The following is a 13,555-nucleotide window of genomic DNA, read 5'->3' as shown; positions in this document are numbered from 1 at the left end:
CTGTAATTGTGATACAGTGAATTACAAGTGAAATAATCTGTCTGTAAACAATTGTTGGAAAAACGACTTGTGCCATGCACAAAGTAGATGTCCTAACAGAAACTAAAGAAATTGTCCTAAACGAAACTAAAAGAATTGTGGAGTGGTTGAAAAACGAGTTTTAATGACTCCAACCTAAGTGTATGTAAACTTCCGACTTCAACTGTATATGCTGTATTGGGTAAATAAATGACACAAACTCCAGTAGGTTCATCTTTCTGAGTGTGAACTGTATTATTGTAGGCCTAGTGTGTTGTTTTATACTGTTTTATATGGACTGGAATTATGCTCCTCGTTCAAACCATGATCAAGTTGTGAGAGAACATGCAATTCTGGTGCAGCACATGCGAATTTGATTTAAATGTTGAATTATAATAGGGCCTATTTCTATAATTAGTAGGCTTGCATATATATATATATATATACACCTTTTACAATGTTTCCCCAAATATTATAGCCTACGTCCTCTTTCTCTCTCTATTGTTGCTTCATTCGTTCCTCGCTTTCAACGATTCAATTAAATACGTTTCGTTATCCTTATCATCACAATTCTAATGACATGCTTGCATAATATAAGACTAGAATTAGATGCAGACAGCTTCTACTTCTCTTCACGAACATTGAATGGTTATGGGGTCTGAATAAATAAATGCTATAGCCTACGGTCCATCTCGTGTTCCCACTTCTTTCAAACTACCCATGAGTTCTATTGGCTGCTTTATTTAACATTCAGCAAACATGAGCTTGCATCCCTCTTTGAATAGTCGGTATAATTGGTATAATACATGCACACAAAACATGCATAAAAAAAATGACCAGCAAGCTATTATAGTCTATCTTTTCTTGCATGGGACTCAAAGAGCTAAGGAGCTTTCTTTTAGGAGAGAGGCCAGTGGAGCACAGGTGGTGTGCGTATTGTGCAAGATACAGAGGCTATAAGTTAGAAGCTTATTATGCATAGCCCATCATTCATTAGCTAAATATAAGGCTAAATCGGCATTGAATGTATTTCCTGAAAGTGGTAGGCTTGGACATCTATATGCAGTATATGCCTATATGCATCTTAATTTACGGCTGCGGTCCCTGTACAGGGACCAAAATCAGCGGAAATTTCAGAGCGCCAACTGTAGTACTCGATAAAACTCAAACTTTCATTAAAACACACATGCAAGGTACTCAATTAAAGCTACACTCGTTGTGAATGTAGCCAACATGTCAGATTTGCAAAATGCTTTTCGGCGAAAGCATGAGAAGCTATTATCTAATAGCATGCACCCCCCCCTGACATACCTGAACGAGACCTAAACAAAAGAATTAGCGGAAGCCGGCGCTACACAAAACGCAGAAATAAAATATAAAACATTCATTACCTTTAACGAGCTTCTTTGTTGGCACTCCTATATGTCCCATAAACATCACAATTGGGTATTTTTCCCGATTAAATCTGTCATTGTATACGCAAAATGTCCATTTATGAAGGCCGTCTGATCCAGGAAAATTCACCTTTACAAGACGCAACGTCACTTTTTTAAATTTAAAAAGTTGCCTATAAACTTTAACAAATCACTTCAAACTACTTTTGTAAACCAACTTTAGGTATTAATAAACGTTAATAATCGATAAAATTGATCACGGGGCGATCTGTATTCAAATGCATATACTATATTTCTGGCATGAGTAGCAGGACGTTGAAATGTTGCGCGATTTTTAACAAAAAGCTGCGAAAATTCGCAGCATCCCTAACATTATTAAACGGGATAATCTATTTTGGATGATTGACAGGCAGCAGAGAGAATTATTATTTTATTATTTTTTATTATTGGAGAATCACCAGTACACATACATACAATAACTTTTTTTTTTTTTAAACAGACTGTCACGCCTCTCCCTCTCTGGCGCTCAAGGGCTGCCCTTCATCATGCACATCTGTCACCATCATTACGTGCACGAAAGCTCATTGGACTCACCTGGACTACTTCCCTTTGTTGATTGCCTCGTGTATACCTGTCTGCTCCCACGTTTGTTCCCTGTGTCTGCATTAATGTTGTTATGTGTTTACGTCCAGGCGGTGTCCTGTCCTGTCCCATGTCCGTCGCCATTAAATGTTCCCTTCATGTACCTGCTACCTGTCTCTACCAGCGTCGACCCTTACACAGACAATGATAACATGTGCTAAGGGGTACAACAAATTACAGATTATACAAAGAATTTAAAAGATACACACATATTGACTGTTTTAACAGCTTTCTTATTAAAATAATGTAGAATGGTCTTAATGTACTGCTCAATTACTGAATTTACCACAATTAGATTTAAATGTAAAATTGTTTTTCTTTATCCTTATTATAGTTAAGGAAACCGACCAGCACGTTCTCTCATAATAAGCAAAAGTCATCAACACTATTAACAATGATAAAACTATAATTATCTTGCCATAATTTCTTTACATTAGACAATGCCAAAATAAATGCAAAACCGTTTCTGGATGCTCAACACAAAAAGTACTGTTAATGTTAATGTATATTTATAATTTCTTCAGGTAATGATTTGCAGGGTAATACTTATGGATCATTCTGAAAGAGACCTCTTTAACCAAGCAGGTATTTGTTTGGTAATAACCATACATTTTTCCAACAGATATTATCAAATCAAAATCAAATCAAACTTTATTTGCCACATGCGCCGAATACAACAAGTGTAGACTTTACCGTGAAATGCTTACTGACGAGTCCTTAACCAACAGTACAGTTCAAGAAGAATAAATATTTACCAAGTGGGCTAAAATAAAAAGTAATAATAAAAAGTAAAATAATAAGAATAACAATAACGAGGCTATATACAGGGGCACCGGTACTGAGTCAGTGTGCAGTCTCCAACAATTTTCTGGGCTTTCCTCTGACACCGCCTGTTATATAGGTCCTGGATGCCAAGAAGCTTGGCCCCAGTGATGTACTGGGCCGTTCCCCCTACCCTCTGTAGCGCCTTACGGTCAGATAGCGAGCAGTTACCGTACCAGGTGGTGATGCAACCGGTCAGGATGCTCTCGATGGTGCAGCTGTAGAACCTTTTGAAAATCTGGGGACCCATGCCAAATCTTTTCAGTATCCTGAGGGGGAAAAGGTTTGGCGTGCCCTCTTCACAACTGTCTTGGTATGTTTGGACAATCATAGTTCATTGGTGATGTGGACACCAAGGAGCTTGAATCTCTCGACCTGATCCACTACAGTCCCGTCGATGTTAATGGGGGCCTGTTCGGCCCACCTTTTCCTGTAGTCCACAATCAGCTCCTTTGTCTTGCTCACATTGAGGGAGAGGTTGTTGTCCTGGCACCACACTAACAGTTCTCTGACCTCCTCCCAATAGGCCGACTCATCATTGACGGTGATCAGGCCTACCACTGTTGTGTCGCCAGCAAACTTGATGATGGTGTCGGAGTCGTGTTTGGCCACGCAGTCGTGGGTGAACAGGGAATACAGGAGGGGACCAAGTACACACCCCGGAGGGGCCCCAGTATTAAGGATCAGCGTGGCAGACGTGTTGTTGCCAACTCTTACCACCTGGGGTTGGCCCGTCAGGAAATTCAGGATTCAGTTGCGGAGGGAGGTGTTTAGTCCCAGAGTCCTTAGCTTACTGATGAGCTTCGTAGGCACTATGGTGTTGAACACTGAGCTGTAGTCAATTAACAGCATTCTCACATAGGTGTTCCTTTTGAATAGGCGAGAAAGGGCAGTGTGGAGTGCGATTGAGATTGCGTCATCTGTGGATCTGTTGGGGTGGTATGCGAATTGGAGGGGGTCTAGGGTGTCTAGGAGGATGCTGTTGATGTGATCCATGACCAGCCTTTCAAAGCACTTCATGGCTACTGACATGAGTGCCACAGGGAGGTAATCATTTAGGCAGGTTACCTTTGCTTCCTTGGGCACAGGGACAATGGTGGTCTGCTTGAAACATGTAGGTATTACAGACTCAGTCAGGGAGAGGTTGAAAATGTCAGTGAAGACACTTGACAGTTGGTCCACACATGCTTTGAGTACCCATCCTGGTAATCCGTCTGGCCCAGCAGCTTTGTGAATGTTGACCTGTTTAAAGGTTTTGTTCACATCGGCTACCGAGAGCGTTATCACACAGTCACCCAGAGCAGCTGGTGCTCACATGCATGCTTCAGTGTTGCTTGCCTCGAAGCGATCATAAAAGGCATTAAGCTTGTCTGGTAGGCTCATGTCACTGGGCAGCTCATGGCTGGGTTTCCCTTTGCAGTCTGTAATAGTTTTCAAGCCCTGTTACCTCCGACGAGCGTCAGAACAGGTGTAGGATTCAATCTTCATCCTGTATTGACACTTTGTTTGTTTGATGGTTCGTCTGAGGGCATAGCGGGATTTCATATAAGTGTCCGGATTAGTCACCTGCTCCTTGAAAGTGGCAGCTCTAGCCTTTAGCTTGATGCGGATGTTGCCTGTAATCCATGGCTTCTGGTTGGGATATGTACGTACAGTCACTGTGGGGACGATGTCAGCGATGCACTTATTAATGAAGCCGATGACTGACATGGTGTATTCCTCAATGCCATTGGATGAATCCCGGAACATATTCCAGTCTGTGCTAGCAAAATAGTCCTGTAGTTTAGCATTATAGACAAATGTATTCCAGTAAGTTGTGACATAAGGAATAGATACAATATCCCTTTGAAATAAAGCACTATGGATATGTTGTTCTGAGGGAGCAAGGAGGGACACACGTTTCCAATTGGAGAGTCAACTGGATTAATTGAGGGTAGGTCAAGAAGGTGAGGTCTGGTTACACCTCTAAATAACATGAGAGTTCCAGATGGAATAGCATCAAAGACTATGGCGAACTCTCAACAGTAGGTATAACAGGGATTCTGTAACGAGATACAAAATTCCTCATAATTGAGTAGCAATCCTTCTGCATTAAAAAGTTGACTCACCAGCAGGATATGATTATTGAACCAGTTCTTAAAAAAGAAAGACTTGTTTCTATAAAAAAAATATCTTTACTGTTCCAAATGAAATACCTATGTGAGGAAAAATGATGTTCATATATTAATGACCACGCTAAGAATACTTGTCTATGAAAAGCAGATCATTTTGTAGGAATCTTAGCAATGTTATAGCTACAAAATAACATAAATTTGAAGCCACCAAAACAGAAGAAGATATAATGAGGGATGAAATTCCAACATTAAGTTGGATTCTTTAAGAAATGTTTAGCCCAATTTATCTTAAAAGCCTTATTCAATGTAGAAAATGTTTTAAAAAATTGAGACCACTATTTCCATGTGTTCATAACGACATATTTCCTAATATTATGTGTACGATTTCTCCAGATGATGTTGAAAAGCATCTGGTCAACGAGAATCCAGATTTAGGCATCACATATAATTTAACAGTTTCATTTCACGTCATGCTGTTCATATGAATAATTTATGATAATTTACCGGTTTCTCTCAGTTATTTATATTGGGAAAAGAGTGGTTTTATGTGATACATCTTGGTAGCTGGGTTCCTGCCCTTCATCCCTAATCAGGATTGCACACCATTGAAACCATCCATCTTGATAAAGCGGAAGAGAGCGAATTAAAAAAAATCACCCAAACAATCTCATTCTCCAAGTTTTTTTATGAAAACAAATGTCAATAGACTCGCGAATAGGCATTTGTGCACAATGTCTTTTTGAATAGGCTATAATGACAAACTTCAACACGTGAGGAACAAATAGTGCAGAATAAGGAATCATTTGGAACAGGTCTTGGATCGTCTTTATATACTGTATATCCCACATCAGATTGCCCTACCTTGTTTGCCTTTCTACAGTGTTTTTCCGTACTGAGAGAAAAATATACTGAACCAATACTGCTATCTGCTGCACAGGAGTAGTAGGACACGCAAAACTACACAAGTTACCCCCTAAAAATGAATATTATTATAATCAAGGTCATGTTTGTACTCCAAAATGAATATTAAGAAAAACTACAGCTAAACCTTATTGATAAGATTCTTAATATTTGATTGGATTTGTTATGGAAACCATATAGCGAAGCTATGATTATTATTAGCAACTATTTAAATATGTATTTTTTATAAATGCATGACAACTTTCAACATGAATAAAAGTCAGAAAGCTCCACCTATAGAGCACATGTAGATTGAATATGATTGGAGATATATATCAAAGGTTATTTGCTCAAACAGACTATTGACTCATGGAGGGACCGATGTTACTTTGTAACTGAACCGGTTCAGTCTAGGCATCTTCTATGTTCATGCAAATGATTGTGTTTTTAACCTTGGTTTCCTTTCAAGATGGAATATGATACCTTACTGTAGTATTGGTTCATCCCATGTTTACACAACATATCCAGACTGCTGTTCTACTGTTCTACTGTTCTCTTCTCTAATCCTGAGGTGGAGCCAAACATTCCAATGCTGTACGTGTTCCCTGACACACACACACACACACACACACACACACACACACACACACACACACACACACACACACACACACACACACACACACACACACACACACACACACACACACACACACACACACACACACACACACACACACACACACACACACACACACACACACACACACACAGTGTGCAGTGTGGTGTCACCGTGTGTACATGAGGCGTGATAGTGTGTTGAGGAAATACATCAAAGCTCCCAATCATCTACAAATTGTAACAACATGGAGGGAAGGGATGATTGGGATCAAGAAATAGACTGGACACATCATTGGATTTCACATTTCTGGAAACAAACGTGTCAATTATCATTGGAGAAAAGGTGAGTAAATCAATTTACCAGTGTTATATTTACACATTTAGAAGTAACCCACTCAATCACCATTACAGAAAAAAAATTGTAAACCGTAATACACAGTTTATTGAGCTGTTTAATACTAGTAAAAAGCATCGGTAACATAATTTACTCAAACATTTGATTGTAAATGAAAGTGTGATACTGCAGGACAATATTGAAGGCTACGCCCTAACTGAGATGACCTTTCTTTGCTTAGCAATGAACTATGTGAAATGCATGTATTGGTCTAAGCAGAAGAATAGCTATTTATCTTCCACATGAGACCACTTCTTGATCAAACACTTTATACAGAATGTTTATGGGCCGATCCAGCCACTTTCAGGCTTTCAGGGCCAAGTGACTTCCTTCCCCTCATTTGTTATAATCCCTCCCTTTTGCTGGAGAACTGCATGGGTGAATGATAAAGTAATACAGTCTTCAAGTAGGCTACAGTAATAAGGATACAAACTACGCTGGTACTGAAACAGTGAGTACTACTTTAGTTTTTACTTATACGTTTCCCTATATTGTAAGTAAAACCTGATTCTCTCAGAATATAGGTATCTATTAATAAAACATGTTTTTTGCTGTTGTATGGTTGTTGGTTGTGTTCATGTGAACAAAGACTCAAGCTCTTGTGGTACAAGCTCTTGTGGTACTCTGTTTTTTAATTACCTTTGTTCTAACGCTCAAATTCTGTGTCTTCGAACTAGCAGCTAATGTATAAAACACCTTGTTTTGGGTTTCAGGGACAATGTCCATTGGGTGTGAATTTCTTTGTATTGACTGTTCCTTACCTTTGACACATTCCAATTGGAAAGCACCTGTATGAATGTATTTACGTCATGTAAAGCAAAGAAAAGTAATCCGCCGCGCTGTGGTCATTTAGAAAGGGATGTTATCAGAGAGTGCAGCACACCCTGTTTTAAGTTGCCTGTGTGGAGCTGTCAGCACTCAACCATGCAGTTGTTTAACAATGGTGGTGGCTAAGTATCCACTCTCCTCTGTCATTGAAACCAAGTTTTTGGAAGCAGAGGCACAATATTTTGTGTGTAAGAAAGAATGGGTGTTGGCTACAACTTGAGTTTAAACCAGTGGTGTAAAGTACTTAAGTAAAAATACTTTCAAGTACTACTTAAGTTGTTCTTTAGGTATCTGTACTTTACTATACAAAAGTTTTACTTTTCCTCCACTACATTCCTGAAGTAAATAATGTACATTTTACTCCATACATTTTCTGTGACATCCAAAAGTACTCGTTACATGTTTAATGCTTAGCAGGACAGAAAATGGTCCAATTCACACACTTATCAAGAGAACATCCCTGGTCATCCCTGCTGCCTCTGATCTGGCGGACTCACTAAATACAATTCCTTAATTTGTAAATTATGTCTGAGCGTTGGAGTGTGCCCCTGGCTATCCGTAAATTAAAAAAAAACAAGAAAATCATTTAATCTGGTTTGCTTAATATAAAGAATGTGAAATGATTTATACTTTTAATATACTTAAGTATATTTAAACCAAATACTTTTAAACTTTTACTCAAGTAGTATTTTGCTAGGTGACTTTCACTTTTACTTGAGTAATTTTCTATTAAGGTATCTTTACTTTTACTCAAGTATGACAATTTGTTACTTTTTCCACCACTGGTTTAAGTTTCAACATCAAAGCTATGATCTCCAAACAGTTATCTGTTAACCTAACAAAAATGGTTTAAGGCAAAGAAAATGATTAGTGCTTTATCGTACCAGAGGAGACTGATGAGGATCAACAGTACAGTAACTGTGTTAAAGTAGAAGTTAGGGTCAATAAACACAGTAGCAACCTGAGCTATGAACTAACCAAATTGCTTTTCCTCATTGTCTGTGTTTTCTGTTTGCGCTCGTTTCTAGGCCACCGCTACACCATGTTTCCTACAATCCCATTAGCTAAGGGCACCGTAACCCCTAACACTACAGCCAGCCACACCACCGCCGCTCCCGGGTTTATAGACCAACTACTGAACAAGATTCCCTGTGAGTAGCCCCCTAAATCCCCCCGCCTCTCACTCTACCCCCCCTCCTCTGCCCCCCACCCCTCCTGAGTGGGCACCCTTATGCTGCCCCCCTTCTGTCCCACTTTCAACAGGCATGGTAGGGGAGAGCTGCCTGCCTGGACACCTGTCTTCATGTGTCATATCTAATTCCACTCCCAACACACATTTCTTAGCTCTCAATTTTCACTTATTATACAAGTTTATATCTCCTGAATCTTGCTGACTGTGCTCTTGCTGCATGCTTCAGATGTGTGTCAGAGTGAGACAAGTTGACTACACTGACTCTCTCAAGACTCGGCAGCTAGGGGCTGCTACTCTCACATAAATACAAGGCGTATGTCTTTTCCAATAGCTCTCCATTTCTACTTGTTACAAGTGAATCTCTCCTTAATCCTGCTGGCTGTGCACTTGCCTCATGCTTCAGATGTGTGTCACAATGAGACAAACTGCTGTCTTTTTTTTTTGTCTCACTCAGTGCCAAGATGGGCCATTTACACCATCTTTGCTGTCATTGTCTTGATGTTTTTGGTGTGTATTATATGCATCTGTGCGAAATGCTGCTGCAAGAGCAAGAAAAAGATCAAAAAGAAGCCGGACAATCAAATCAATCTACAAGGGGTGGTTGGTTCCTCGACTACATCGCTAGTAAGTACTGGGAGTAGTAGTCGTCGTAGCTAGATGTTGGTGGGATAGCGCAGAGCGTCTGCTCCATTCTATCCATTTATTTCTGTTTAGACTGGTCGCCATTGTGAAGAAGGAGTGAGGTAGAGGTGCAGCTTTAGCTCCTCATGTCTGTTAGCACGGGCCGCTGATTGAGGGATTGGTTGGCTGGCCGATGAATGTGATTGGCTGGTTCAAGGTATGACAGTGTTCTTGATGGGCAGGTCCAACATGACTCGGATGATGCAGGCTACGGCTCAGCTAAAAACCGGGGGAGACTACTCTATTCTCTGGAATACAAGGCACAAGAGGTTAGAATTAACTTGATTAGTCTTTTGAACTTGTAACTTGATCAAAATACTGTAGCCACCACAAGCCATAGATCCAGTTCCCCTTTGATCACAGATTCAACAAGATATTAATTATCACACATATAAAGAGAAATGCCTTCTTTTTCAAAATATCACTGAAGTAGAAGTCAGTGTGTATTTATTTTTCTACCATACAGTGATATCGTGTTTTTCTGGCATCCTTATCTTCCCCTACTATATTTGACTATCCTGCCATCTCTCATACCCTGCAGCTGACAGTGGGGCTCAAAGAGGCTGCAGCTCTGACAGCCATGGACCGAAGTGGAACCTCTGACCCCTATGTTAAAGTCTACATCACTCCCAACAAGTCAAAGACATTCGAGACTAAGGTCTACAGGAAAACCGTCAACCCTGTGTTCAATGAACACTTCACATTTAAGGTATTTGTAGGGTATTATACACATGTTATTATAGCAGTATTACCAGACAGTATACCAATTTGAGAGGTTTTTAAACTGTTTTACATACCATACACAGTGTGAGTCTGTGTTTCTGCACCACTCTTGACTCGTGCCTGACTATCTTGTGTCCAGATTGACAAGGCTGAGCTCAATGAGTCCACCATAGTCATGAAAGTGTTCGACTTCGATAGATTCTCCAAACACGACATCATCGGGGAGCTGAGGCTGCAGCTCGGAATCATCGACTGGAACCATGTGATTGAAGAGTGGGAAGACCTGAGAGAACCCTCCAAGTTTGAGGTCAGGAGATTTACTTGATTTCTGGAACCAAATAGTGCAGGTCAAAAGCTTTTTTCAAACAGCATTTGAATATCACAAAGTTGTTAAATCTAGCCATAGGCCTACTTTGCCTTGCCATCTATTGGCCCACATACTGAATTTCCACATGTGATTACAGGATGAAATTCTGGGGGAGATCTGCTTCTCGTTGCGCTACGTCCCCACCACTAACAAGCTGACTGTTGTCATCCTCGAAGCCAAGAACTTAAAGAGTATGGACAAAGGGGGCTCATCAGGTAGGTGGAAGCCTGGCTCTCTGAGAGGAAGACTGAGTGGTTGTTTTGCTGAAGAGGCTAGTTATGATTAGCCTGGAATCCAGACCTGTTTTGTGCTGACATTCCACTCCTTGTTCTCAGTCAGTGTCATGCAACAAACATGTAACACGGAGAAACAAAGAGTGGAATGTTAACACAAAACAGGTCTGGATTCCAGCTTAAGTTATTAATTAAACAAATAATATTCTGTTATTATTGAGGCCAGTTTCGATTATCACAAATAATACTCCATTATTTGTGAGGCAGTGGATGCTCAAACTACTCTCTACTGTACTCATGTACACTGTAGATCCCTATGTAAAAGTGCAGCTTGCTCTGGACAAGAAGAAGTGGAAGAGAAAGAAGACATCTGTTAAAAAGTCCACACTGAATCCCTACTTCAACGAATCCTTTACGTTTGATGTGTCGTTTGAACAAATTCAAGTAAGTATGATCTTATCTCAGAATATGGCTAAGATGAGGCCAGTTACAAGCTCAACAGCCTGCATGCTATGGAGATACAGAAAAGAGGCCATCTCTTTACATTATAATGTTATTTTGTTGGCAAAATCATTTAAACAAAAAGATTATGGGACATTCTCTGTAGAAGCACAGTTTGCAGTGACTGTTCTCTGCTGTCGCTCCCTCTAGAGGGTTCACCTGATGATTTCCGTGTGGGACCATGACAAGTTGAGCAGGAACGACGCCATAGGGAAGATTTTCCTGGGTTGTGATGCTGCAGGGAACCAGCTGAGGCACTGGGCAGACATGCTGTCCAATCCCCGTAGGCCTGTGGCTCAGTGGCACAACCTGCTTTCCAACGAACAAGTGGACTCCACCCTCGACCTCAAACACACAGTTAGGATCCCCTTCATCAATAAGAACTTTTGAGAAATATTAGTAGACTCGCTTGCCAGACTCATGGCACTCAAGTGGCTATGGGAAGAGGTTGAAGAAAATCCTCCTCCATGGCCCGACATGATTCCTCCTTCTACTTCACTCAGCTCATAGCAGCTTGGAGGCCCTAGCACTTTTAAACAAAATACAGAGCCTTCAGAAAGTATTCACACCCCTTGACATTTTCAACATTTTGTTGTGTTACAGTCTGAATTTAAAATGGATTATATTGAGATTTTTACATCACTGTCCTACACACAATACCCTATAATTTCAAGGTGGAATTATATTTTAGAAATATTTACAAAAAATATTTTTATTTTTTAAGTATTGAACCCCATTGTTATGGCAAGCCTAAATAAGTCCAGGAGTACAAATGTGCTTAACAAGTCACATAATAAGTTGCATGGACTCCGTGTGCAATTATTGTGTTTAACATGATTTTTGAATGACTACCTCATCTCTGTACCCCACACATACAATTATCTGTAAGGTCCCTCTGTCGAGCAGTGAATTTCAAACAAAGATTCAATCACAAAGACCAGGGAGGTTTTCCAATGCTTCTCAAAGAAGGGCACCTATTTGTTGATGAGTAAAAAATAAAATAAAAAAGCAGACATTGAATATCCTTTTGAGCATGGTGAAATTACACTTTGGATGCTGTATTAATACACCCAGTCACTTCAAAGATACAGGCGTCCTTCCTAACTAGGGAAGAAAACCGCTCAGGGATTTCACCATGAGGCCAATGGTGATTTTAAAACAGTTACAGAGTTTAATGGCTGTGATAGGAGAAAACTGAGGATGGATCAACAACATTGTAGTTACTCCACAATACTAACCTTATTGACAGAGTGAAAAGAAGCAAACCTGTACAAAATAAGGCAATAAGGCACTAAAATAAAACTGCAAAAAATGTGGCAAAGAAATTAACTGAATGTCCTGAATACAAAGCATTACGTTTTGGGACAAATCCAACATAACACATCACTGAGTACCACTCTTCATATTTTCAAGCATGGTGGTGGCTGCATCATGTTATGGGTATGCTTGTCATCGGCAATGACTAGGGAGTTTTTTGGGGGATAAAATAAGTGGAATAGAGCTAAGCACAGGCAAAAGCCTAGACGAAAACCTGGTTCAGTCTGCTTTCCAACAGACACTGGGAGACAAATTCACCTTTCAGCAGGACAATAACTTAAAGCACAGTTGCTTACCAAGCCAACATTGAATGTTCCTGAGTGGTCTAGTTACAGTTTAGACTTAAATCAGGCTTGAAAATCTAAGTAATGGCTGTCTAGCAATGATCAACAACAAACTTGACAAAGCTTGAGCTTTTGTGTAGATGGTTGCAAAAGAAAATCTATGTAATCCATTTTGAATTTAGGCTATAACACAACAAACTGTGGAATACGTGAAGGTGTATGAATACTTTGTGAAGGCACTGTAGATGCTGCCATTTGTATAGACATTTCATGATAAACACATGATAATTTAGGAATAATAGAATTATAGAAGCTCAACTATTTTCTATGTAGTCCATTGTTTATTGGTTTTATCCTCAGTTTGAAAAGCCTTACAGGCAAACTTGAACGCTGCACATATGACTGGCATGTTCATAAAAAAGTCATTACAATTTGTCTCAGTTGTAGAACAATTGTCATAGTGTCTACCTCAAGTTATTCAACAAACACTGCCCATATATGGAAATATTCTAAAATTCTTACTT

At 39.9% G+C, this 13,555-nt stretch overlaps 1 protein-coding gene across 2 annotated transcripts; it reads left to right on the top strand.

Moving 5' to 3' along the window:
• Window positions 1-6,674: 6,674 nt before the first annotated feature.
• On the top strand, window positions 6,675-12,231 carry LOC118359297 (synaptotagmin-1-like). Of its 2 annotated transcripts, none has more exons than XM_035737769.2 (9): window positions 6,675-6,854; window positions 8,762-8,884; window positions 9,380-9,549; window positions 9,789-9,875; window positions 10,148-10,315; window positions 10,469-10,636; window positions 10,794-10,911; window positions 11,240-11,373; window positions 11,581-12,231. In XM_035737769.2, the coding sequence occupies exons 2-9, from the start codon at window positions 8,776-8,778 to the stop codon at window positions 11,818-11,820; spliced, it is 1,194 nt and encodes a 397-aa protein (XP_035593662.1). In that variant the 5' UTR covers window positions 6,675-6,854; window positions 8,762-8,775; the 3' UTR covers window positions 11,821-12,231. The 2 variants fall into 2 exon arrangements, with proteins under 2 accessions (XP_035593662.1, XP_035593663.1); XM_035737770.2 differs by lacking the exon at window positions 6,675-6,854 and adding an exon at window positions 6,894-7,356.
• Window positions 12,232-13,555: the final 1,324 nt, after the last annotated feature.

The sequence above is a fragment of the Oncorhynchus keta genome, chromosome 26 (assembly GCF_023373465.1).
Source record: "Oncorhynchus keta strain PuntledgeMale-10-30-2019 chromosome 26, Oket_V2, whole genome shotgun sequence".
In the NCBI taxonomy this organism is placed as follows: Eukaryota; Metazoa; Chordata; class Actinopteri; order Salmoniformes; family Salmonidae; genus Oncorhynchus; species Oncorhynchus keta.
Note: the sequence above shows the minus strand (reverse complement) of the source record. Positions and strands in the feature narration are given on the sequence as shown.

What these genes read in the sequence shown, in the direction of transcription:
- LOC118359297 (XM_035737769.2), top strand. Translation starts at nt 8,776, where the DNA reads ATGTTTCCTACAATCCCATTAGCTAAGGGCACCGTAACCCCTAACACT. An exon ending in TGGAATACAAGGCACAAGAG is followed by an intron (nt 9,876 to 10,147) that starts GTTAGAATTAAC and finishes CATACCCTGCAG; the next exon opens with CTGACAGTGGGGCTCAAAGA. An exon ending in GAGAACCCTCCAAGTTTGAG is followed by an intron (nt 10,637 to 10,793) that starts GTCAGGAGATTT and finishes ATGTGATTACAG; the next exon opens with GATGAAATTCTGGGGGAGAT.